We start from the raw sequence: 27,388 nt of genomic DNA on the forward strand, positions 1-27,388 counted from the left end.
AGTGAAAAAAAATGTTGACATCACGTATTCAAATGGGTTATAAATAGAAATGCAAAGAAAGGGAAATTATAAAGAAGCTTACTGTTGCAATGCAATATGGGATGTTATTTTTACATCCAGGACAGAGGAGTTCACATTCTGGGAGAAGAAATTCACAGAAGGGACATGGGGTTGTGGCCTCTTCTGTCTCAGATGTATCGGGCCTCCTGTGAGGAAGAATCACATGTCATTTAAAAACAACACTTTCATGTAACATGGATAGCAGAGAAAAGGCTATTTAGACAACGAGGAATGTGAAACATACCTACTTCAAAGACTCTGAGACTAATACTTAAAAGCTCCCCATCAACCCACACTCCAGCTCAGGGAGGAGGAAGAGGAATTGGGATTGGTCAGATTGTAGCATTTACACGGATTGCGTTTGGAGTTGGTGTTCAGGGCGCATTAAATGGCAGAAAACAGGAGTGGATCTTGTTCTCTCCCGTCCTGTGCCACTGGAGTGGTGCTTGCCGTTCCTCTGTGTCTGCTGTCTGTGTACCAAAGTGCTAAAGGCGATCTTGTGCTGTCCAGTACGGTAACTGTGGGCCACACGAAGCTTTTGAGCACTTGAAATCAGGATAGAGTGCAGAACTGAATTTTAAATTTTACTCCATTTTAATTAAATTTAAACAGTGACATGTGGCTAGCAGATACCATATTAGACCACAGAGCACTCTTGTGTGGAGAGAGAATGACTAGCATCTTTTCCAAGCTAGCACCTAGGACAGCACGGCACCAGCTGTCAGGGTAAATGTGCTCTAGCATTTTCTCCCCACCTCGCTCTCCATGCCGGCAGGTATGTTGGGTTAGACTGATTCGGTTTGAAGCTACTTAGACTTAAAAAAGGGAGTGTTCCACGTAGCCCTATCCAGCTTAGAGTTCTCTGCCTTGAGGGTCAGTCCCAAGCCCAACTAACAATAAAGTAGTGTTGCTTCCCTTTGCCATCGCTGGTGCAGCCATTTCCCTTGGCTGAGGCCTTGGTCAGCATTCAGGTACACCTGGGTCCCTAGGCATAGTGGGTCTAACAGGTACCCCAAATGCCATCACTACTTTGAACAAGTGGTAGTACTGAATTAGTACTACATGATTGCAATTAATTTTTCCTTCTGTAAACACCCGTGCTACTTTTATCCCCAGTTCCTTTGGGAAACCAGGCCACTTACTGCTTTCTGAAGTGAGGATGTGCCTTATGTGCCTTTGGACCTACACAGGGTTTAGAAATGAACTCTCTTCTGACAATAGGCTGTACAATTATCAAGTTTCTTACACTGAGAAATATTCACTGTTTGCCCCTCTGTGGCAGACAGTTTACTTCTTATGTAATAGCCATTCTTCCTTGCCAACAGAACTTTGCTTTCACTCAGCAGTATGCTTTGCAGCTAGAGGCAGCCATGTGCCAGAAGACTGGCAGGTGAGATGTAAATGGATTCCTGGGGGTAGTATCCTTCCTGCATAAAAAGGCAAAGACCTTTTCATCCTTTAAATTCCCTACTTCTTCCTGCCTTGAATGGGCGTATGGTACCTGGAGTTGTAGCAGACAACCTGGAGTGCTAAAGGCTAAGCAGCACTGTCCAACAAAGGCTCGCCAGCACTGCAACCACGAGGAGGGACTGTCTGTGCTCTGGATGGCAAAGCTGGAAGACAGAGGCCTCTGTCCTTAGTGGCATCAGGACCCAGCGGCACTAACCCTGAATGACAATTCCTTGTATGTGAGTCAAAGAATTCCTGATTCATTCAAGCTATGTTGGGGTCTCTGCTGCTGGTAGCTAAATACAATCCTGACTGCTGTCTCAAATCCATTTTCTTATTGTGCCTGTACATTAGCAGCTATATTCTGGAAAATACATTTGTGCAATGTCATTAGACGGTGGAAGTAGCTGTCACTGCTCACCTGACCATTGCCTCGATCTTCTTTTTGTACTTGGCGTCTATTTTGTTGCGGTACTCGGGCCTCATCAGCATAGCTGCAAAGCTGAAAGCAGAATTCTTCAGGCCTGCTCTGTGACACTCAATCACAGTAGACGTCAGGATTGGCACAATGTCTGCAATACAAACAGCAGAAAGAGGACAGTGCTTCTGCTGGCATGACTCCCTCCCTGTCAGGAGGAAAACAGGATCACACCTCTCTAAATGTGCTCTTTCTGGCTAAGAACCGATTACCTGTTTAATGAGGAAAGGACGCAGCAGCAGAGTCAGGCTGACCGCTCATCAAACTCCCCTGACTATACCATGTTTTGCCGTGTACCACCAAGCCCTGCACTCCCTCGATGGTAACCTTGTGTGCCCTTCCACACCTCTGACATACGTTTCTGCATTTCACAGGGCTGCTGACAAACGGGTAGGGAGATTAATAACTTTATATACTAACCTCTCTGCATGTATCTGTTTCTTCAAGACAGAAACCCAAAAGTCAAACTGCTGGCTCAAAGAACATGCTTTTTAAAAATACTCTTAGCACAAACTGCCAGACTGCTTTCTAGAAAGGCCACACCAGTATCCAGCCCCACCAGCCATCATGAGAGTGCCTGTCCTGTTGCACCCTTTGCCAGTCTGGTTCACAATTATTTTAAAGTCTTTTTCATGTAACACAAAAGAATAAATTTAGAGAACATATTAGTGAATTAGGACCTGTGAGCGAGACTTGGCCCCGTTTTTGTATTGCCCATGAGCTAAGAATGGCTTTTATGTTTTTAAATGGTTGGGGAAAAAATATCTTGTGAAAATATTCGTGACGATTTTATGAAAATCAAAAGAATATTTTGTGAAAATTATATGAGGTCCAATTTTCAGTGTCCAGAAAAAGTTCTGTTGGAACACAGCCAGCCATATTCATTTGCTCACGTACATTCAAGCCAAAACAGCAGAGCTGAATGTGACAGAGTGAATGGCCTACAAAGCCCCAAACATTTGAATACTGACCCTTTACAGAAAAAGTTTGTTGACCCCTGTCATAGAATGTGACAAAATCTATTCACTGAAGAATGTTATAGCAACATGTCTTTTAGACTAATGGGATCTTTTTCAGAGGTAATGGCCCAAGAGACTTATCAGATGACTGTGTGATCTTGGGCAAGTATTACTTTTTTTGCCCCGGTCTGCTTATCTGTAAAACAAGGAAAAGAATAATAACCCAGTGCAGTACTGAGACTGTTATCCTTAGAAAGATCTGCTCAAAAGGCTGGCCCTTGGCTGGCATCTGGGACTTGGATCTTGGAGGCGTTCCGCCATCTCCAGAACTGACCAGAGGGGCTCACTGCACCGGGACTCTGGATGGACTGTGGTTTATCTGAACGCCAGCTCTCTGGGAGCCTGGACACTTGTTTCCTGCCAAGCTGGGGTTGCCGAAGTGACCAGCCCCCAGTACAACCCCTGGGCACCGAGCCTCTCACGAGGTCCCCTGGGAGACACCATTTTACATGTGCTGTCAACACAGCTCACACCTGGCAGGGTTAAGTGTGTCCTGTGTGCCTGTGTGCCTTTCCTCTTTGCCAGTTTTCCTTTGTATCCTTTTGCTGTAATAAATCTTGGCCTTAAGCACTACTGTATGTTGAGTTGTGTAAGTCCTACTGAATTACCAAATCTGGGGTTTTGGGGACCCCTTGTTACCACTTCGTGGGGTGGTTGTGAGGATTAATGAGTTGCTGTATGTACAGAACAGTGGCTGGCAGAGTTAGTGAGTAGAGATCTTACAATGCTAAAATAATGCAGAAATGGGGTAATAGGCTCTTCTCAGACAATACTTACGTGATGGAAATTTGCTAATGTTGTTGGCTACCCGAATGAGCATACGTGCCCCTTTCATATGGTCTCCATTTTTAACATGAATCTGAAATAAATGATATTTTATTCTTAGAGACTTTGATTAACCCAAATTCATGTCTTATCCCCGCCAAATAAAAACTACTTGACTGTGACCCTAAACAGGGTCATCATGAGATCCTTGCAGACTTACTTGGCTGATGCCACTGGGATTTCTCCCTCTACTTCTCCTCCCAGCTGCGGCCTGGCACCATGGCTTTGCTGGCCTCATCCCTACTCTACAATCTGCTTTTTACTTTGCCTTAGACCACTAGACATGAGTTCAATCTCTGGTCCATCTCTTACTAGCCAGCATTGGGAGACTAAAAGTACCAACTGTACCAAATTGTTGTGAGATCTGAAAGTGAGCTAGGCAGAAAGAGGGTGTTTTTAAAGGAGGAGGCACTGCCTGTGGCCAAAGGGCTACGACAGCTGGAGGGGCCTGGGGTGAGGTAAGTGTGAGTGGGGTCTGTGACGAAAAGGTTGCACTTAGGATGAGATGAGGCTCGAGAGTCAGCAGGGCCAGGCCCTGATGTCACCACGGTCATCGGGGTGAGAGGAAGGAGCCTACAAAGATGGGGCAGTGAGGATGGAAAGAAGTGCACAGACTGGGAGTCAGAACTGATGACGTTTGGTGACAATGTGAGGGGGAGTACAGAATGACTCCCAGGCATCAGGTCTGAGCAAATGGTGTGTAATATACTGAGCACTGCAACATAATAAATATTAACCAAATCTAAAGAGGGGGGGAAACCTGGCTGCTTATTCTCCCTCACCCTCCACTGACTCCCTGGGTCTCAGATTGCCCAGCTCAGTCATCTACACCCAAAAGGTCCCAGGCTGTTCTTTAGCCAAAGTACCCATCCCAGCTCTGGGGAAGAAGCATCCACCAAAGCCGAGTCTCGAGTTCCCTTGAGTTCTTGGGTTAAAGATGCATGTGACATTTTTGCATCTTAATAGGGTCTGTTTCTCTTTTAATATCTCAAGCAGTTAAAAATCCTAGAAATTCTTGAAAGTGTACGGTGCTTACATAAGAGTAGAGCTGAAGGGAAAAGTCATAAGGGTGCTCTTCAGTGGGAAGGGAGGAGGGTGTCTGGCTTGATGGGAGCGACAGGTGAGCTCTTGGGGCCAGAGCGAAAGAAAAAGATTTGAGAACCACCCCTATGGCCTGCGAATGTAGAAAGCTCTGGTCCTGGAGGGTGTCCTCTTCCACCAACTTTCCATCCTCCCCTCTACCTCTAAAGACTCCCATTTTGCTGGTTCTGTGCCTCTAGAACAGGGCATCACCACTCCTGTCTGAAGCTGAGAAAGACCTCTCTCCCGCTTTCTACTGCTTTCCTTATGAAAGGGGGTCCTGCTGCTCTGAAGGGAAACGTACTCTGGGGGGTTGCCAGCTGGAATCCTAAGTTTTCCCTTATAATCAGTGTTACAGATCCACGTGGTCTCATATGGTAGCCACTAGCCACATATAGCTATTTAAATTACAAATTAAAATTATATAAATTTAAAAATTCAGTTTATCGGTTGCACTAGCTGTATTTCAAGTGCTCCACAGCTAGACTAGTGGCTGCCATATTGGGCAGCACAGATACAGAACACTTCTATCCCTACAGAAAATTCTGGGCAGTGCTACTATAAATGATAATTAGGGTCTAAATCATTCATTACATGACTATGCTGGGTACTTCAAAGTTAAATAAGCTCTTGTGGACTGGCCTAAAAACCAATTTAGCATTAATACGGGGAGATATACTTTGACACAAGTGAAAATTTAGAAAAATACTTAAGTTGGAGTCTGCCTATATCTTTACAAAGATATGTGTATAGCATACACAACATTTATGTAAATTGTACATACAGGTATTTAAAGTTTGCATGCTCTATTTTGTTCTTATTTAAAATCACTGATTAAAAACAATAGACAGCTGGACATAAATATAATCCTACTCTAGTAAAAAAAAAGTACACGCATGCATTTATACAAATATGGAAGCTACATACAACACAGTGTTAACTATTATATCAGAGTGATGGACTTAAAGGATAAATTATGTTTTCATTATACTTTTCTATGTTCTCTAAGTTTTCTCAGTGACTATTTTTATATTCAGATGAAAACTAAATAGTATTAAAAATGGTGGAATTTAAGAGGACATACAGATGGTCAACAGGCACATGGAAAGATGTTCAGCACAACTAATCATGAGGAAAATGCAAATGAAAACTTCAATAAGATATCACCTTGCACCTGTTAGAATGGCTATTATCAAAAAAGACAACAAGAATAAAGGAGACCCTCATGCACTACTGGTAGGAATATAAATTGGTATAGCCACTATGGAAAACAGTATGGAGATTCCCCCAAAATTAAAAATAGAACCACTTTTCGATCCAGCAATTCTACTTCTGGGTATTTATCCAAAGAAAAGAAAACACTAATTTGAAAAAATATATGCATCCCTATGTTCGTTGCAGCAGTATTTCAATAGCCAAGATAGGGAAATAACCTAAGTGTCCATTGATTTGGTATAGCCACTATGGAAAACAGTATGGAGATTCCCCCAAAATTAAAAATAGAACCACTTTTCGATCCAGCAATTCTACTTCTGGGTATTTATCCAAAGAAAAGAAAACACTAATTTGAAAAAATATATGCATCCCTATGTTCGTTGCAGCAGTATTTCAATAGCCAAGATAGGGAAATAACCTAAGTGTCCATTGATGGATGAATGGATAAAGATGTGGTGTGTGTACCATTCGAGACAACACAGATGGACCCAGAGGGTATTATGTTAAGTGAAATAAGTCAGAGAAAGAAATACCATATGATTTCACTTACATGTGGAATCTAAAAAACAAAACCAAAATCAGATATAGGGAACAGAATAGTGGTTGCCAGAGGGGAGGGGGTTGGGGCATGACAAAACAGGTGAAGGGGGTCAAGAGTACAAACTTCCAGTTATAAAAGAAGTCATGGGTAATGTACAGCGTGGTGATTATGGTTAATGGTACTGTAGAGCACACTTGAAAGTTGCCAAGAGAATAAATCCTAATGATTAACTTTGTATAGGGATGGATAGTAACTAGACTTAGTGTGGTGATCATTTCGCAATGTATACAAATATTGAATCGTGGTGTACACCTGAAATCAATATGTTATATGTCAATAATACCTCGATAAAAAATTTTTTTAATTGGTGAAACTGTATAAAATCCACTATCTTAGAATTAATAAACTAGCAAGTTCTGGATAAACAAAAATGTTTGCAGTAAATCTTTTTTTTTTGACCAGTTAATATATTTATATACTTCAAAGCAACATAAAAAGATACAGAGAAACTGGCTCCCCCCTTATCGCCTTCCCCACTGACTGGGGTTCGGTGTCTTGCCTCCTCCGCACTGCACCTTGTTTCATTTAGGAAACTATTTTGGGTAGTTTGGTTTGTTTTTAATATATTTCTAATTTTATTTGCAACGAATATATATTCTTATTTGTTGCCTTTTTGCACACAAAAGGTAGCATATTGTATAGTTATTCTTATCTTGGTTTTTTCACTTAATATTAGAGTATTGAGGAAATTGCTCTAGTGGATGGAGAGGTGCCCAGAAGAAATCTCTACAGGTGATAAACACACCTGGCAGGTTATACCCCAAGTCATTCAAAGGGCCTCACCTTGACTAGTATGTAACTGTGCAGAATCATGAGGTTGGTGGCCATCTCAGAGGGAATTTTGATCTTCTGGGATTTAAGTTCTGCATACATACTGAAGAGAACATCATGTGCATTCCGATAGTTTCCTTGAAAAAAAGGTGGTACAAATGACATTATTGGGAAGGATGAATTCTAATGACTTTCAGTGGGCCCTCATTTTACAAACAGCTTAATGATGTTATTAACAATATCCTAATAATTTCTTACATAAACTTAGTAGTTTTTCCTATTATATTTGATAGTACTAATATCCAGCCAGTCCCTCAAGAAGAAAATGGTGGTGTCATCATCTCGTCTCACTCTTTCTCAGGGAACCCACCTGGACCCAAAGTCCAGTGAGTCATTGAGTTCTGAGTCTACCTTCTAAGTCTCCCAAATTCAGCCTCTCTTCCTGGCCCCAGTTAATGTGTCTTTTCCTCTCTCTCTGCAGTAGCGTATTAATCCATATTCCTTCTGAGATTTTTATCTGCCTTCGTTTTGATATCAGTATTCTTATAAAAGTCTCAAGCCTCACCCCACACCCCAAAACTTCAAAGTTATACCCCTACATAAACTGCCAAGTGCAAATTCCTAAGCAGAGGACTTAAATCCTTCAGGATCTGCCTCTGCTAACTTTTCCAACCTTATCTGTGCCCTCCCCTCCTGCTCAGTCAAGGTCAATGCCCCAGCATCCCATGTGTGTTCTCACATGCTCTTACTCTCCCAATGCACCCCTTTTCCCCTCATCTCCTGCTATCTCATCCTTTCAAAACTCAGCTGAGGTTTTTGTTACCTTCTCTCATCTCCATCCTCCAACTGTCCCCTCTCCTGATGCCCTTTTAATGCTTCTTCCTATTCTGACACCATCACCCCCATATAACTCTGAATCTGCTTTCTGTCTCTCCTACTAAATCATGAGTCATTGAGAATGGAACTGTGGCTCAGTTCTCTGAATCTTGAGTTCCTAGCATGAATCTGACAGTCAGTAGCTGTAAAGCTGAATAAAGTAATCACTTATTTAATTCCATATTTTCTAAAATTATGTTCCATATTTACGAACATCTAAAAGAATCAGCTTGTAAAAATTAGGGAAGATACCAGACTAATTCTCTGATTTAGCCAATAAATATCTCCAGAGCATGTAAGTAGACACAAGCATTCTGGAGATTCTATAAGTAGTCCCTGCACATTATAAATAACTAGGTCAATAATAATACCACCTCATCTTCCATCTAACGTCTTTTATATTGTTAAGGTCAAATACGTGGAATGGAAAGAGCATTGTGCGAGTGTAGGAGGCTGTGTGCTGAGTGGGTGGAGCAGTCGTCCAGGAGACAGAACTGAGGCCCTGAAGGAGCAGAAGAGGTGGCACCTGACAAGAGCAAGCCCTCAGTGCAGTTGTTCGATATTCCCGTGATGTTAAATTATTTTACTTCTCTGAAACCCTGAAACAGTCATCTCCCTGGTCTCCTGGGTTCAAAGCAAACCTAGGTTAGAAATGGGCTACTCTCCCCTGGGTGGAGAAGGATTTGGGAGCTTGAATCTACTACTTTTAGGGAGAAAAACATGAACGTTAGGGACCTACCTGCAGACTGCTCTTCTCTGGCAATGATAATGGCCGTCCGGCCGGCTTCTCGGTATTGTTTCAGGGCCATGTACAAGCGGAACAGGTACTTGGCATCCTGACATACAAACCATCACAGAACCATTACTTTCAACCTTAGCTAAGGGGAGAAACACCTATAATTTTGCATATCAGTTATAATCACATTTGCTTTCCAGTAGCTGAGGTTTTAAAAACTCAATGAATAACGCAATTAGTTTATCAAATATTTAGTTTAATATGTGCCTGGTGGTAGTCTAAATACTTGAGAAATACAACCTGTTTAAGTCCTCATACCCTCCTTGGGAGGAAGGCATGATAATGTACTAATTTCACTGATGAGAAACTGAAACACAACAGGATCCCTGCAGGGCCGGGATGTGAACCCCCCATAATCTGGTTTCGGGTACGTCTTTGTCCCTAATTTACTCCCTACCTCTCATGTGCTTGAAAATGAACTGTTTCCTTATATAATGTGCCAACTTAGCAAAATCTCAAAACATTTTATACCTGTATAAATTTCTCTAGCCTATAAAATTTTCTTTGGCCTTTTACCATTTTCTACTCCTATTCTCTTTTAACACTAGACAATTTCATGCTTGGTGATGTTTCTTGATTAATACAATAAGTAGACGTAAGGTGAGGTGGTTTGGAACAGTTTAAGGGCCTCTGCCCTTTGGCAAGTTAACGAAGCAAAAGGAATAAAAAGATCTGGGGCATTCTCAAAGGAATATGAGTCTGTCCCCAGCAGGACTGAGAGAAGACCAACTTCTACACGTACTCCAAGACAGGCACATATTTTGAAAGTATGTTCTTACTGATTTATTTATACTTTATATTTCTATTGAGTTACTTTTATGCTAAATATGGTTTTTATTAATTCCCATAACTTTTGAAGTATGAACAAAGTATACTAATTTTTAGGAATTAGTGCTAAATCATAGTTCTAGTAATCAGTTTTCATAGTTCCTAAACTAAATAAAACTCTATAATATCTGAGAAAAATTGTGGGTGGTGAGGATTGGTATCTAGAGAGACATGGCTATTTCACAGGTGGCAATGCTTATTTCAAAGAGAGAAAGTACACAATATCCTCTAAAATGCATGATCTGTCTAGATGACCTAAGGCTACATTCAGAGAGAAAATTTTACAAATCTATGATACAAAATCCACAACAGGTAAAAGCATGACAGAATAAAAGTAAAAACATAACTAAGATAGCTAAAACTCCAAGTGAAGAAAACATTTTTAGTACCTTAGGCATCCCATCGCTCTCTCCCATAAGGTGATCTATCAGCTGACTGGTCAACAGTTCATCTTTGGCCTGACCAACCTTTCAGGAAGAGAAAGAAAACAGTAAATTCAAATCTTAAACCTTTTTATAGCGGGTGAAAGGACAAATAATCTGCTAAGGAAATAGAATTTAAAACTGTAAAAATATCTATAGTCAAGGGCCTGAAACATAAGCTCAGGGTCTTCTATTCATTTAGAGTCGCCATTGATAAAAATCCATCCTTAGGAACTGCAGCTTTTTGAAGTTGCTATATCGAAATGCTGTACTTTTTTTCAGACAGAGAATATACTTCTTGGATGTTTTAATAAAAACTTTCTTAACCTAAGTGACTATGACACTTAGAGAATAATATCTGCGATTTGTTTTAAAATGATATAGGAAAAGGGAGTGACAATATGAATAAAATAAGGTTGGCCGTGCGTTGACAGTTACTGAAGTTAGATGACAGGTACATGGGAGTTTGTTATGCTGTATGGTCTACTTGTGTGTATGTTTGGAAGTTACTTCGAAAGTTTTTTAAAACATTGACGTTCTTGAAAGTGTCATTACAGTCTACTTACAGTTTCAATTGCCATTTCTATTGCTGCATTATCTTCTGAGCTTGGACATTTCAGGAAGTGTTTAAGTGCCTGAAATGAGAATCATATAACAATTAAAAATCTTCGGACTGCTTTCGCATTGAGAAAAACAAAGCTTTTACACACAGAGTAATTATAGTTTGTGAAAGTATCTTCATCTCAACTAGGGGCTTGCACAGGGCTGGGTCTTAAAATGTATACTTAAAAGGCTACGTGTAGTTTAAAAAATGGAAGGACCCAGTTAATCCTCTGAAGAATCTGGTTCTGATTTCTGATAAAATGAAAATTAGAAATGTGCCCTCCTTCAGAAAGAAGATTTAATTATTTCCATGCATTTACTCATTCAACAACTACTTACTGACGACCTGCTACTATGTATACGAGACTGTGCTAAATGCCATGGAGACTACGAGGAAGGATATGATGTGGCCCTTCTTTTTGTATTATGAGCGATCTAATTGGGGAGATCCATGTGATGTGATAATGTAAGGAACCAATTATTTTAAGTTATAATTGTCTAACTCCTGAACACCATACCACCACACCAATGAAGAAATTGAAGGTTATAAAAGCTGAAAAGACAAATGGGCAGCATAGCCGTTGGTTTTAGAAGAAGAAAAGACGATTAAACATGGGGATGATCCCAAGGGTATCACAAAGGAAAAAGGATGTGAAGATTAGCAGGTCTGTGGTAGGCAAGGCAGAGGGCAGAGAGGAATCTAGATGGAGAACAAGATGGAAGAAAGCTCGCAGGCGTATAGGAGTCTTCAATGGAAATAGCTGGGTGCCAGATTGGGGTGTTCAGGCTGGCTGGTCAAATTCTGAGGCCAGAAATAGTAAACTGGTGGTCTCAGGGCTGAATTCACACAGAGATGTTTCTTCAGTCAGTGAGGTATTATACAAATATCTGGGCCTATATTTTAAAATTGGAAGCCCCTGACTTCTGTTTCTTATGAAAAATCATATGACCCTGCACTACTGAGCTCAAACTTCTGAATGGCAATAATTTTCTGGAGCTGAGTAGCAGCTGTTAAAGCCGGTGCCACACATGAACACACAGCCTTACCCCACAACTTCACTTACTTACGTCCCTTGCTTGAACCTCGTAACCCCTGCTTTAGGGGCTCTTTAGCAATGAAGAAAGTAGCATTTGGGGAACAAAACGAAGGATGAGTTATAAAGAGAGAAATTAAGAACAGGGAAAATAGGAAACTACTACAATAAAGTGAGGTGATCTGGATTAAGTTGATGGTAGTTCGAATGAAAAGACGATAGATGTGAGAGATATTACAGAGGAAGAATGTGATTGAGCGTGGCAGAGAGAAGATTCCAAAGTTGACTCAGATTTCAAACCTAGGTGTCTGTGAGCATAATGTATTTTGAATTATTTCCTGTAATCATTCCTATGGAGTCCAATGTACGTTTTCTTGGTATACTGACTCGTGAATATTGGCCACACAACAAGAAGAATTTTCCAGCCTGAAAATGCCGTTTCTCTCCTTCAAAATACAAGGCAATGCTTTGATAGTCTTCATTAGTAGTGTCTTCAGAACCTACAACAGAAGTTCATTGAGTAAAGTATCTCAGAAAAACTTCTTTACCTTTTATTGCTAACCTGAAAATAAGATCTAAAAATAGGTGATCCAAAAATAGATAATTAAAAACTTTTAACAGCACATATCGATGTTATTATCAATGTCTGCTTTCATCACAAAGCACATTCATTGTAATTATCCCACGTATCAACTTTGTCCCACCTTTCCAGTCTAAACAGGAATGAATCAGGAGAGGAAATTATGAGGCTCTGTGAGGATCGAGGTTACGGTTGGGCATTACCCCTAGCAACTTTTATCATCCTTTGAGAGCCTCAATCTTATTTCCTAAAACAACAGGAACAACTATGACTATAATCTCAGCCATGATTTGCCTAGAGTTCCAGAACAATCAGAGGCAAAGTTAATCATAACACAAATGTAATCCAGCTCCCTTTCTCAGTGATGCCTAGTTTAAACAATAGTCTGTGTTTGTCAGAAAGTAAGGAAGATGGTCAATAGATGCTACTTAATGATGATTATTGTTATTCTTTTGGTTTGAGGCTTAAATACATTAAGTGCAGAGGAAGAAGGACCCTAACGCTGCTGGAGTTCCAATTCATCGTTTACATTAACCCATGGGAGTTGGAGGCCCAGCAGGATACCCATGTATAACCAGAGCCCTGTGCCTCCAGCCCAGGGCAGATATGGACTTTATATGGGTAGAAAGGTGTGTATGTTGTTTTGGGGTCTGCGGGGGTGGGAGTGTGTGCATGCACGCACATGTATGTGTATGATACAGGGTAAACCACATCCTTATAAAATTAGAAAAACTCAAATGCTTTACTCCAATGGTAATTTGTAATGTTGGAACAGAAATGTCATCTGTCAGGTTAAACAGTAATAATTGTAACACTGCTTTTATCTGTACCTCCTTTTTTTATCAATAGCTCTTTATTTTCTTCAATTATCTGAGTGACTTCCTAAGATATTAGAAGATGCTTTTACTTCTTTTTTCCCTTGAAGACAAAAATTTTCTCATGAATCCTATCATTAATTCTTATGATCATTTTGTGAATTTAAAAAAATAACATGAAAGGACAAATATTTTATGATCGCACATATATGAGGTACCAAGAATAGTCAAATTCATAGAAACAGAAAGTAGAACAGTGGTTACTAGGGGCTGGAGAGAAAGGGGAATGGAGGATTATTGTTTAATGGATACAGAGATTTAGTTTAGGATGATGAAAAAGTTTTGTGGGTGGATGGTGGTGATGGTTGCACAACAATGTGAATGTACTTAATGCCACAGAACTGTACACTGAGAAAATGGTTAAAATAGTAAATTTATGTTATGTATATCATACCACAACGACAACAACAAAAAAGCAAAACACCACCACATGTTATGTGTGGCCCAGAAAATGAAAATGTGAAATTATTTCGGTAGTTTCTAAGAATAACTGCAAACCTGGGAAGAAAACCTGTGAGCAGGTGTTCTCAGAATATCAAATTCTCTTTCGGACTTTCAAAATCTTTAAAAACCACATCTTCCGTACATCACTCTTCATCAAAGTAACCACAGATTCTTAATTTGTAACTCAATTTTTTTAATTTGTAAAAACATTTGCTTTTTCAAAACTCATTCTGCACATCCTTTCACCTTCATTTTGGAACCCTGCTTTACCACTGATTTATCAGCAACAGGTTTTGGGAAATCTGGCCTCTCTTGGAAGTCACCAAAAAACACCTTAATTTTTGAAAATGGTCATAATTCCATCTCACCTTTAAGGTGACAGTAGAGATCTTGAAATCTAACAAGTAACATATAGATATGTGTGTGTCCCGTCTGTACAAATGGTGTGTATGCATGTGCTTGTGGGTATACCAATCTGATCATTAATCCTAAGAGTCAAAGTGTTTCTATGATAAAAATCTTTATATTAAGGAACACAATGATATTTACCAATAATGTCTGCATAGATTTCCATTTTGTTGTGCTGCTGAGCCAGTGTGAAAGCTTCATTATTACATTTGGACATAACGAGAAACTGGATGGCAGATCCATAGTCACCTAACTGCAGGAAAAACCTAAAACAAAGTACTGAAATTAGCTCGACTCAATAAGTTCGTCATTTACAAAATAGTCTTTCTCCACCAGGAGAAACCATGTAACAATAAAAAATGTATTAAGTAAACTGCAGTTCTCTATTATATACTTATATTTGAAAAACATTCTCTCATATGCTAATCACAACTAACAGCCTTTGAATTTAAATGCTTAGACCTAACTTGAAAAAATAAATAAATAAATGTTCTATTTGGATTTAGTTAATTGATAAAGGGAAGCAGAAGCTTTCTTTTAAGGCTAGGTTTTAGAAATCCAAAAATATCAATGCCTCATGTTACCTGGCTACCATTTTGGCTCCATCCAGAGACTGGGTCTCCCGGACAATACTGACAGCCTTTTCAGGGTTGTTGAGGTGATCCAGATAGATTCGGATGACACTGTTCCACTGTTTTGCATTCTCATAAGCCACAACTGCCTCTTTGTATCTATAAGAAATACTTGGTTCAGACAAACTTTCTTAATACTGTCACATTTAGGGGGAAAATGTCAGTAATGTTTGGGACACTTTGCTCTTTTATTGGTGGCAGTTTTTTTTTTTTTCTTGAACTTCGTCTTTCATCAGAAAGACTACCAGGAACCAACTCACTAAAATACGTTCTTTTTAGAGGACTGATGAACTAACAATAAAATACCAATATTGAATTGTGTTTTCTCACCTGAACCATATCTACATAATATTTTAAATCTTTTTAATTTTGAATATTATACTATTAATATAGGCTTATTTTAGAAAACACAAAAATATAAAATTTTTCACAACTATTGACAAAGCTTAACAGCGATTATAAAATCTTTGCGTGTTGACCTCTAGATGGCGCTCGGCTTCTCTTCGGCTTTTTCCAGCAGCTCTCCAGCTCTTTCCATTTCATCAAGACATTTAGTGTACATGTCTATATCCTAAGGTTCTTTTCTAAAAGTAGAAGGTATTAACCTTTCAAAATATCTTAATACATACTACCAAATACCTTTCTAAAAGCTTTAGAAATCTAAACTCCTATGAGTCATGTATAACAAGTACATTTTGACAGTATGGTTATTAGTTTAAAATAAATCTTTCCCAATATGATAGGTTAAAAGGATACACTGTTGCTTTAATTTCATTACTATTAATGAAGCAGAGCTTTTTCACGTTTGCATGAAATGCGATTTCATAACTGTATTTCCTCCTCTCGGACTCCATTTCCTCCTAGCGTTTTGAGTTTCTCATATTAAGTTGCAGGAGATCTTTGTATATTTAGGATATTAACCATCCATCCATTTATTGCTATATTTTAATATTGTTTTGCAGCTTAAAAAGTGCACCCATAGGTATGGCATTCATGGTTCTTCGGTTTTTTTCCCCCTCTGCATCAGTAAGGTATCCTCTTTAATAAAAATGACTATTGCTTAACTTCATTTTCATGCCATACTATATCAAAATTTCAACTTCTATTATTTAACCCTTAAAAAGAGATATCAGTCTATATTTGAATACAAAGGACTGATTGAGGTATATAAAGTATGGGAAAAATTTACTAGTCGGTTACTTCAGGCTAGACTGGGAGTAAAGATTTTTTCTGCCTTTCTCTGCTTTGCCTTTCTTAAAAGGTTGCAAATATCAACTGTTAATTTATAAAACATCACTTTAAATTTGTGTAAACTTGAGAGACCGTACAAACCTTCCATCTGCTTCTTTAGCTTTAGCATACTGCGAGTGAATCTTTGGAGAAGAAACATGAGGCAGAAGCTCACCAACCTTTGCCCTAGAAAGGAAAGTTTAGGAGAAAAGTATCAGCACTCTATTCACTCCAACAGCAGTTCCGACAATCAAATATTAGTTTTGGGGATTCAAAAAAAACAAACACACAAAAAACCAGTGATCATGATCTTTAAAAGATTTTGGTTCTTAGAGGTAAAAGATTTAATTGCTTTTTCTCCTGATCACCCCCAGCCCACCTCTGTGGGAAAATGAAAGTTAGTTCATTAACTCTTTGGGGGCAATGGGTTTTTTTTACCCCAGTAACTTATCTGATCACGGATTTCCTCATATCAAAACAAAAGAATGTGCTTTTCTTTGGGGGAAAAAAAAAACTATTAATATGAACTTGTCTAAAAATAAGGAAAGGAGGTGGAGGGAAACCCAGACAGGGGAGCAGGATGGACAGGTAGGTGCAGCAGCAGGAAACTGGTGGAGAGATCACATGGCCACATTCATTTCCACACCTGCTCAGAACAAAGTTCAGTAAATTCTTACCAATTCTTGCAGCGGATGTAGACAGATGCTGCTTTGTCATAGTAGAGACCTTTTTCATATAGTTGGGCTGCTTCTGAAAATTGCTAAAAGAATACGAGATTGTTAAAATCCTAAATTTGTTATTTATAAGACTGCATGAATATTTAAACATAGAAAAGCATACCTTCATATTTTCCAGGATGGCCCCACAGTCTCTTTTGAGAACCCTGCTGGGATGCTTGAGGGCCTGGTTGACTCCTCGGCGAATGTCTCCCATTCTTATGGACATCTGGGCCACTCCAGCCAGACATACTTCATCATGTTCCTGTAATTATAAGGCAAATAGCTAACAAATCAGACCCTAACTTAAAATGCTATATTTTAGCCAAACAATTTAAATCTAAAATGATCCCAAAGGTTAGGTTTACTTTCATTATGTCTTTCAGGCAAATTTCAAGATTTTGAAATAATATTGAGTCTTTTTTTTTCATCTGTTGCAAAGTTATATTTTTTTCTTCAGAGTCTAGATATTTTGTGATTAAAACCAAACTTTTACTACCCTTTTCTTAATACTTTGTATATCTATGTATGTCTTCTTGGTATAAAATTTTATGTAAGAAGAAATATACTGGATACATAGCATAAATGCTATGAATAAAATTAAGAGAAAAATCATTTATTAAATGGAATATTTCTCTACTAGGCACGATTAAACAAATACTTTATTAATTCATTAAAAATAGCTAAAAAGCTTTTCAAATCTGAACTAGTAAAATGTAATGTCAGATTACATTTTACGTAAAGCAGCATGTCTTGTAGAACATTCCATGACAATGAAAATGTTCTGTATCTGCCCTGTCCTACAGGGTAGCTAACAGGCACAAGTGTCTACTGAACACCTAAAATATGACTAATGTGACAGAGAAACTGAACCTAAATGTTATCTAATTTTAAGAAGTTTAAATAGCTACATGTGGCTAGTGGTGACTGTATTTGATAACACAAATAAAGAATGAACTAAAATAGATGTAGCCTATTGACAAAAAAAAGGTCAAATACCCAAGATATAAATGAGCAAGGAAGATGATCATGCAATTCATTAGAAAAACATACAATTAGACAATAAATAAAACATACCCAACTTATATGTTTGATTAATAATCAAACATATAAAATGAAATATCTTTTTTTTGCTGATCAAATTGGTAGAGAAAAAGCAATTGATAACATTCACTGTTGTTGAGACTGTGGGGGAAATGGATATTTTCATACATGGCTGATAGCTGTATGAATTACTACAATTACTTTTGGAAAGCAATTTTGCAGTAACAAAAAGTTAAAGCACAAATTTTATGACCTAGAAATCCTACCTGTAAGAAGAATATGTCCTTCAGAAATACTATCTAAGGTAGTTAAACATACATATACTAGGTAGAATAGTCATTGTAGCGTTTTTAATAGAAACAGAAACAAAACCAATTGTAATTCAATAAGGGACTGGATGAAAATTTTATGGTGTAGTCATCCCCTCTTTATCTGCGGTTTCACTTTACATGATCAACCGTGGTCTGAAAACAGGAAATGAAAAATTCCAGAAATAAACGATTCATAAGTTTTAAATTGCTGGCTATTCTGAGTATCATGATGAAATCATGGCTACGCTGTCGACCTGAGACGTAACCATCCCTGTGTCCAGCATATCCAAACAGTGGACGCTGCCCACCTAGTAGTCACTTAGTAAATGTCTGGTTATCAGATCCACTGTCATGGTATCCCAGAGCATGTGTTCTAGTCACCCTTATTTTACTTACTAATGGCCCCAAAGTGCAATGATGCTGGCAATTCAAATGTGCCAAAGCAAGGTGCTTCTTCTAAGTGAAAAAGTAATAGTATAATAAGATATTTTGAGGAGAGACCACATTCACATATCTTTATTATAGTATACTGTTATAATTGTTCTGTTTTATTACTAGTTATTGTTATTAACCTCTAACTATGCCTAACTTATGAACTGAACTTTATCACAGGTGTGTATGTATAGAAATAACATAGTATATATAGGGTTCAGGATGATCTGTGGTTTCAGGCATTAGCTGAGGGTTTTGGAACACATCCCTGCAGATAAGAGGGGACTGCTGTACATCCAAACAATGGAATTTTAGAAGCTCTAATATTAAAACGGATTCATATGTATTGACTATGAAAGACCATGAAGCAAGCAAAATGCTGCTCTTCACAGAATGGGTTCTCAGTTGATCTTTGCTAAATGGAAATAATTTCATTTTTAGTAAAAATCCATATTATATACAAATTTGTATGCTTAGAAGAGATGATAGTCGGAAATATATAAAATAATTAACGGCAGTAACCATTGAGGCACGTGGATGCAGGAGAGAATGTTGGATGCTCTCTTTTCGTGTTAACATACTTTAGTGATTTTTAAAATTAACTCTAATGAAATTGTATTATTTTTAATAAATATGCTAAAGATGTAAAACAAAATAAAGTTGTATTATTTTTAATAAATGTAAAACAAAATAAAAAGATGTAAAACAAAATAAAAAGATTTTCAATTTTTCCAAGATATCGCCTAACTTAAAAACATCAATTTTTATTGCAAAATTTAGCCTTTTGAGCTAAAATTCTGGGATGGGAGGATGGGTTGGAGTTGTAAGTAAAGTTCACGCTTACTGGGTTCATCATAAAACATACAGCATGAGAGTGAAAAAGAGGAACTTTTATGGCCTGAGATTCACTTTCAAAGTAGTTACTGCAACTTTTTGAGAGTAAAAGGAAAAGCCTTAGAAAATCATAGCCAGTAAATGGGAAGAGATAAAAATTTTACTCCCAACCTTAATAAGAAATTCATGTTTAGGATACAATGGAAAACATATCTTTTTCAGACTATAAATATAATGTTATCTTCAGTTTTTAAGAGTTTAAAGTGTTTTTTAATGATTTAACTATATATCCTTGCAAAATTGTCAATAAACTGAAAAAAGGTTCACCTGCTTAGTACTGAATAAATACAATGCAAGCAACATCATGATATTTTAAATTAACAACAAACCCAAAGATAATTATGCATATCTTATCTTTATTCAAGGTTACCTTATTATCACCTGTTATTCCCTTCTCATAATGAGCCAAAGCATTTACATAATCACCTCTGAAAGAAAAATCAGAGTGAATTTAAATACATATTTAAACATCTTATTTACATATACAAGATTTAGAAGATCATCTTTGTCACTGAGTTGCTTAAGATCACAAAAGATGTGATATACAACATGCACATGCATTCTTTCAAGTGCAGTCCATTATTTTGCTACTTTAAAAATACTTATGAAACTGGGTTATGCTAGACTGTAAGGTTCTAATTTTGTACTATGCTGGCATTTTGAGGAGCTACATAAAGTTTTATGGGCCACTTTTGGTTAATTATCTCCTTTGAGTCATCCAAATGACAAATGATGTTTTTTCCAAAAACCCAATATTTATAAGTAGAATATGTATTCAGAGAAATGGGTAGAAATGGAGGAAAATGCTAGAATAACAGTACTGAGGGCCCTGTTTCTTACTCTGACAAAAAGTATTATATATAATATATAAAATCTACTCCCTAATCCCATGACTGATGTTAACACAATCTGCATATCCAGAAGACATAAATTATCTCGATCATTTTTATTATTTGGGACAGAGTAGAACAGTGATTTGCCTAAGATCCATTTGGAGATCCATCTTCTTCGGAGAAACCATCTCCAGAATAAATTAATCAGCTATGAAAATGGCATTATTTGAGATCCATCTCATCAGCTTAGGCAAACTATTCAACCCCTCCAAGCCTCACTCAGTTTCCTCATCTGCTGGTGTACAAGGAATTTTTTTTTGGAAGACAAGCTGTTCTGTTGATTGAGAACTTCGTTTTGGACAGCCCAGGGCTTCACAATCAGCAACGTTCCTAAGTGGACATTTCTAATATTTGGACCCAATTACATCACAGTTACGCATGTCTCCTGACAAAGGAATGACAGTTCCTCCTTCAGTAACCCAACGTTTTCCTTCGGCAAACCCAATTAGGAGATGCTAACTTAATATTTTGGAACCTCACTTTACGTTATTTCAGTTCATTCACTTTATTATTATTTTGGAACTCTTATATGGATCTAGCTCATTAGTCTAATCCTAGACTAGAGAGCTAGCCTCTTCCACAGTTGAAAGAATGGTCCTGCTTTGACCTAATCAAGGTCTTGCATGCACAATGAAACAGGCTTTTGGAACTAAGTACAGACCTAGGGTCTTAAGTGTCAAAATCAGCAGCTGGAAGCCACTGAGATGTTTGATGATGATGAGATATATCTACTTAGTTACTATTATCACAAGTGAAACTCTCTTGATTGTTGGGGGCTAAAGTATACTGTCTAGATCAGGCTCTAGGAGTCAGCATACTAATAGCAAAGAAAGTTTTGAGAATTGGTGGCTTTAAGGTCATGATGAGCAACAACAAAGCACAGGCTTTCAATAATGAAATAGTTTGAGTTTGCTACAACAGCTTTGATTCCCAAGAAAGAAGAGAAAATCTCAGTTTTCTGCATAGTCCGAAGGTTTACTGGGGTATTTGTGCTGACAGAATATGGTAGGTCATCACCCAATGTAGTGACCTCTTTCTCTAGAGCATGGAAATTTTGTACTCTAAGATCCAGTCACCCTCAGGATAGAGATGGAGGGGCACTGGGGCCTTACCTTTTGCACTAAGATTCTAATTTGTCCTTTTTAATTTATGTTATTTACTTTGTAAAGGGCAGAAATGTGACAAATTTAAATCAAGGTTGACTAAGAAGAAAACGTCTCCAAAAAGTTTTTATTTGGAGAAATAAATGAAAAATTTTAAATAAGGTATCCTGGTTACAAAGAGTACTTTTTGATAGAATAATTTCTACAATTATAATCTGTGTTTTTATATTCTCAATGAATCCAAAGTCTATGTGGAAAAAAAAATGAAACTATATAAAAATTTTTAATCAAATGTTAGAGCTATATTTTCTTTATTCAAAGAACAATTTTTTTCCACATTTACTATTTTGAAATTGGAATGTATCTTATAACGTCAAAAGAAATTGTCCAGTTGTGATGTAGTTGTCACTGAAGATACACATGTGAATTTATATTTGCAAATAAATTATTCATTTATTGTCTCTGCAAGTATTTGCATTGGAACCATTAACCATGGCTGAATGTAAATTAAAAATGGATCTTGAATGCTTCTAAAATTACACTTTTATGCGGCACTGAAATAAAAATTATTTCAGTCTGTCAATTAAGACTATTAATAATTAAAACTGTCTAGTAATTAAAAGGATTGGAAAATTCAAAATCTCTCAGAATAGATTATGGCATTTCCAAAGGCAGGAAAGATTTGTGAAGCCTAATCATGCATCATGAAGGATCATTACTCAAGCACTGAATGGCTGCCAGTGAAAAGCTTCTGGCTTGGCTTTCAAGATTAATTGTCAAATTTTTATTCATATGCAACTCAATTTAAAAAAGAAAAACTACAAATTTAAGCAAACAGAAGTTATAGACCAAAACCCAGTATTTTTCACTATGCCTTGAAATTACACTGTAAATCCTCGAAGTGTTCGAAGAGGTCAAGATCATGAGCTTAGATTATGAAAAGCACTATGTCACCCTCATGCTATGCTAACTGTTGTTAATCAAATGTGATTCAAAATAACAACAATTAGATTCTAAATGTAGAAAAGGCTTAGACCCAAACTTAGACTTGAATGCTAAAAATGAAAGTGGGTAAATGCATGGATAAGACATCATTAGTTAGAAAAAACATTTTTTTGGAGGTATAATTAATATAGCTTTTTCCCCTTAAAAAGCAATTATTAAATCTATGAGGGCCTTAAATAAGAGTTTAAAATTGAAGATATTCAGTAATTAGATCCTAAATGAAACATATATAGACGAGGACTTACGTGAATTCAAGCTGAATAGCATATTCTTTGGATATAAATGGTATTTGGTCTGGGGCTAAACGCTTTGCCAATTGTAGAGCACTGTCCCAATGCTGTAAATCCCTTCTCATCTATTAGAAAAAGAAAGATCTTAATTTTGAATGAGCAAATTATTTTGCAGTCACCATCCAGCATTAGTTTTAATAAAAGTTATTACAAAAACTTATTGTTTAAAAGTGAAACTTGACCTTTGCAGAGATAATATATTACTATAGTATATGTTCTCAATGGGGGTGACAGAGCCTGCCAGGGGGTGAAAATGAGTCCTTGGGGAAAAAAAACATCTGAGCTATTACAATGGTTTTTGGCCCTCCAAAATTCAATTCTACCTAACAAAATTTTATTTAGTATTTAATTTTTCTCAATAGGGAAAATTTTAATTGACTCAAAATTAATTAATTTGGTTGAATTAAGTTTAATTAATTTTTATTCTAAGAGGGGAAATAATTTTATTCTAAGAGGGGAAATAATTTTTTTTTAAAGTTGAGAAATATTTTACTGTAGGAATTGAAGTTATTTTCTGAGAAAATCTGAAGCAATGTGAGTAACAGCAAATAAATAAAATGTGACTGTCCTCTCCGGCTCCTTTATCTGTGTCTGGTACATAATTCCAAATATTAACTGATTAATCAAGAATCTTTTTGAGTTCATTCCTTGCTTTATTCACATTTTAAAAAGAATTAGTAATAGCTAACATTTTTCAAGTGCTATTTTCCGCCAGGTAATGTTCTAGGGCATTAGCTTATTTACTTTTCACAAATAGGCCTCTTGCAATAAACCATTCTTGTGCCCATTTCAGAGATCCAAAAACTGAGGCAAAAAGAGGCTAGTTTTATACACAAAGTCACATTGTTAGTATGCAGCAGAGCTGGGCAGTAGGGTTTTGCCTGACTTCCTTACCAAGATAACTCATCAGCCTTCGAAGTGAGGTTAAAGAAATGACAGGGTACAATCGTCCTTCTCCATTGTGAAGCCATCACCTCAAATCCCTTTCAAACCTAGTAGCACGTGACAAGTGTCCATACCTAAATGCAGAACAGCTAAGATCGCTTCTTAGCCCTCACTCGCAGTAGCCCTATTCCTACTTCAGTGCGTACCAATCCAAGTTCTGAAAGTTTCTCAGGGTGTCCCCGATTACCTCAAATAATATTGTAAAATTATCTAATTTTTTTCTTAGAACAAAATTATTTCACTCAAAATTTAAAAATGAAAATTTGCTACAGAACAATTTGAAAAAAGTAAATTGTGACATTAACAGCAGATACGTTTTCGAAACCACCTCCCATCTATAGCTGTAGAACTGCCAGTTTGAGGTGGAAAGTTAATGACGTCGGCTACCATGTTTGTGTCTTTACTATTGAGCAGGCGCAACTCTAAAAGATCTGATCTCATTTTTAAATCTTTACAATAACCCTGTGGGCTAAATATTGTTATCCCTACTTCAAAGAAATGGGATCTAGGGCACAGAAAGATGAAATAACTCTTCCAAGGTTACCCAGAGCTAGGATTTGAACCCAGACATGTCTGACTCCACATTCGTAATCGTTATTCCACACAGCCACTTCTCCCTTCTTCCTTGCATTAAACTAGGTTGTTCATTTGGTTCTAGTCCTTCCCCTACAATGCTCACCTCTGGGAAACCAGTGATGGTACACTAGTCCTTAGCTCATCTCTTAATACACAAGAGAATTTCATACAATAAATAAAAGATAAATGCACCTCAGTTTTCCCATTTGGAAAACAGAGCAAATAAGTACCATCTCATAGGAGTGTTGTGAGGGTTAAATGCATTACAATATGTCAAGTGCTCAGAAAGTATCTGGCACATATGAGCACTCAATAAATGGCAGCTGTTTTTATTTGTATGTGTTTCTATAAGTTATAAAATCTATTCTCTCTGGATATTTAGACTTTAAATTATTGGTAATATTACAATGCCATGCCTTTTACGGCTCTATAGCATGCAGAATGAAAATATTTTTTAAGTTAATGAGTACTCAGGGGTTTTTAAAGCTGAGGTCTAAATTCTGGGATGGGGAATGCATGTGATGTCTGGTGCCGAGACATTTTACCTATATAGAGGTGAGATCCCCCTTTACGTGCCCTTCATTTCCCCCCTATTTGCTGGCATACCTCCAGGGCAGCAACGGGACAGCTGGATGCAAGGTACAGGTCCTGAGCCAGGTTGAAATCATTAGAAAACATGGCAAGATGTCCTGCCAAAAGATTGTAATCCTCTATTCCCTACAAAAAAAAAAAAAAAGGAGTTTTAATGAGAAGAAATATAAAGGTTAAAGTTAAAAAAAAAAAAAAACTGCTTATAGGAAGTGGTAATGTTCTATCAATAAATTTGTTTATGAGTTAGGTAAGATTAACTGCAGAAATTTAAAATGTTTGAATACCATTTAAACCGTAATTCTCATAAAATGTTATTTACCTTTATTTGTTCCAAGGACATCACCATGCCAACATTGCCAATTGTACGATAAATGCGGATTGCAAACTCCACTTCCATGTGGTGCAGACAAGCTCTGGCCAACTCGTTCCAGGCAGCTTGGTCATTCAGAATCCTGCACATTTCCCAAGCATCAGAAAACCTAGGATTTGAGTATAAAAGCTTCATCAGGGAGCTCTACTTGCCCCGTACTAGACAATTTTCAGATTATATAGAATTTAATGTTATGCCCCAGACAAATTTTGCAAAAACATTTCTAATCTGTAATCATTATTTCCAAGTTATGAAAAACTACATAAACTTTTCTCCCTTTTTTATATAGGTGTTTTTTCTTAAATTTTATTAATCTAAATCTACTCTGAGTAACCACCCTCCCTCATTAACAACTACTTCTATTTATTTATTTTTGGTTTACTTCACACAAGGTGAAAATTAATTTTGTCTTCACATTAGTCAAATAATATTAATACTCTGTTCCTATAAATTTGGAAGTGTAAAGCAGGGGCCAGCAAACTATGGTCCACAGGCCAAATTCAGGCAGCTGCCTGTTTTTAAAAACAAAGTTGTAATGGAATGCAGCTACTGAGCAGCACATTCGTTATGGATTGTCTCAGCTGCTGTCCCGCTACTAGAGCTGACTTGAGTAGGAATGGCAGAGACCCTGTGGCTCTTAAAGCCTGAAATACATACCACCCAGCCCAGAACAGAAAAAGGTGACGACTTCCGGTTTAAACATGACCACAAATGCCAATTAAACTTCTGTGGAACCTTTAGATTAATGAATACATTACACCCATCCGTCTATTCACCTATGCTTTCTCCCATCCAACACGCATTTACTAAGCACCTATTATGTGCCAGGAACTGTGCTTGGAACCAAGATACAAAAATGAAACAGCCATTGTCTCAGGCATTCTAATTGGGGAAAGTGGAAGACATGGATAAGCGAACAAATGACTGTAACAAAGTACGATTTGTGCTTACAATACACGAATCCTTGTGCTAAGTACTTTGTATATGCTCTCTCACTACCTTCCCTAACAACCCTATCCACTATATGTTACTATTTCTCCTTTATAGATGAGGAAAGTAATGATCTGAGGCCTTAAAAGCCTAGTCCAAGACATGCAGTGGTAAGGGATAAAGTTCTATAAAACATAATATAGCTGTATCCTGGCTCTGAGTCAACACAACAGAAAGACTGCCAGTGGCTGGGGCTTCAGGAAAGGCTTCCTGTAGCAGGAGAGGGCTCCACTGAGTGGTGGAGGAAGAGATGTTACTAAACACAGACGGAGGAGAAGGGCATTCCAGGAAGAGAGAACAGCATGTGCCAAGGCAGAGAATCATGAAAAATATTGAATACAAACAGCTAATGGAACAGAGAAGAAGTGGAGGAGTGGGGACAGCTGAGACTGGCATTGAATCAAGTGCCTAGTATGTCAGGCCGAGGTCCCCAAGGAGTAGGGATTTCTTTCTAAAGGCGATGGGAAGTCCCTGAAAGATCTTCAGAAGTGAAATGAGAGGATTAGAGTCACCTTTCCAAATGCGTATGGAGAAAAGATGAGACTTATGAGGCTATCAGCAGAGGGAGCAGTCAGGAAATGATTACCTTACAGTATATTCTTCCAAGAGAGGACCTAAGATTGGGGAATATGGGAGTCGAAAAGAATCTGGTGGGCGGCGGGGTATGTGTGTTAGGGCATGTGCATATGTGATTAGGACAGGAGGAGAAAAGGGGACTGGGAAAGATGATGAGTTGCTTTAAACAGGGTAAATGTGAGGAACTCATGGACTCCTAACTGCATGTGACTGGTAGGTCATGGTAAATACAAGTTTAAGTTGAAGATGCACATTCTGGAGTGTCTCATATAGATGGTACTGAAACCATGTAAGTAGAGGAGACGCACTCAGGAAGAATAATTAGAGTGAGAAGAGATGAAGGAAGTTCACGGGCCCATCCCTGAGAAAGAGCAACGTTTAAGAGATGGTCGGAAGAACGAGAACCTCAAAGGAATTGACAGTGGC

At 37.7% G+C, this 27,388-nt stretch overlaps 1 protein-coding gene across 1 annotated transcript in view; it reads right to left on the minus strand.

Annotated features, from left to right (window-relative positions):
- Positions 1-27,388, minus strand: part of WDR19 (WD repeat domain 19) — a 69,584-nt gene that overhangs the window by 5,564 nt on the left and 36,632 nt on the right. Inside the window, exons 18-34 of the mRNA XM_006918925.3 lie at positions 25,346-25,505; positions 25,042-25,152; positions 22,870-22,979; positions 19,994-20,051; positions 17,067-17,207; positions 16,904-16,986; positions 16,329-16,412; positions 14,949-15,095; positions 14,506-14,630; positions 12,445-12,557; positions 10,987-11,055; positions 10,388-10,465; positions 9,114-9,210; positions 7,511-7,635; positions 3,784-3,865; positions 1,931-2,081; positions 83-206 (exon numbers count right to left, since the gene is read on the minus strand). Coding sequence (XP_006918987.1) covers positions 83-206; positions 1,931-2,081; positions 3,784-3,865; positions 7,511-7,635; positions 9,114-9,210; positions 10,388-10,465; positions 10,987-11,055; positions 12,445-12,557; positions 14,506-14,630; positions 14,949-15,095; positions 16,329-16,412; positions 16,904-16,986; positions 17,067-17,207; positions 19,994-20,051; positions 22,870-22,979; positions 25,042-25,152; positions 25,346-25,505 — 1,858 coding nt within the window. The remainder of the gene's footprint in view (positions 1-82; positions 207-1,930; positions 2,082-3,783; positions 3,866-7,510; positions 7,636-9,113; positions 9,211-10,387; positions 10,466-10,986; positions 11,056-12,444; positions 12,558-14,505; positions 14,631-14,948; positions 15,096-16,328; positions 16,413-16,903; positions 16,987-17,066; positions 17,208-19,993; positions 20,052-22,869; positions 22,980-25,041; positions 25,153-25,345; positions 25,506-27,388) is intronic.

Source organism: Pteropus alecto, unplaced genomic scaffold, assembly GCF_000325575.1.
Source record: "Pteropus alecto unplaced genomic scaffold, ASM32557v1 scaffold5, whole genome shotgun sequence".
Taxonomy (NCBI): Eukaryota; Metazoa; Chordata; class Mammalia; order Chiroptera; family Pteropodidae; genus Pteropus; species Pteropus alecto.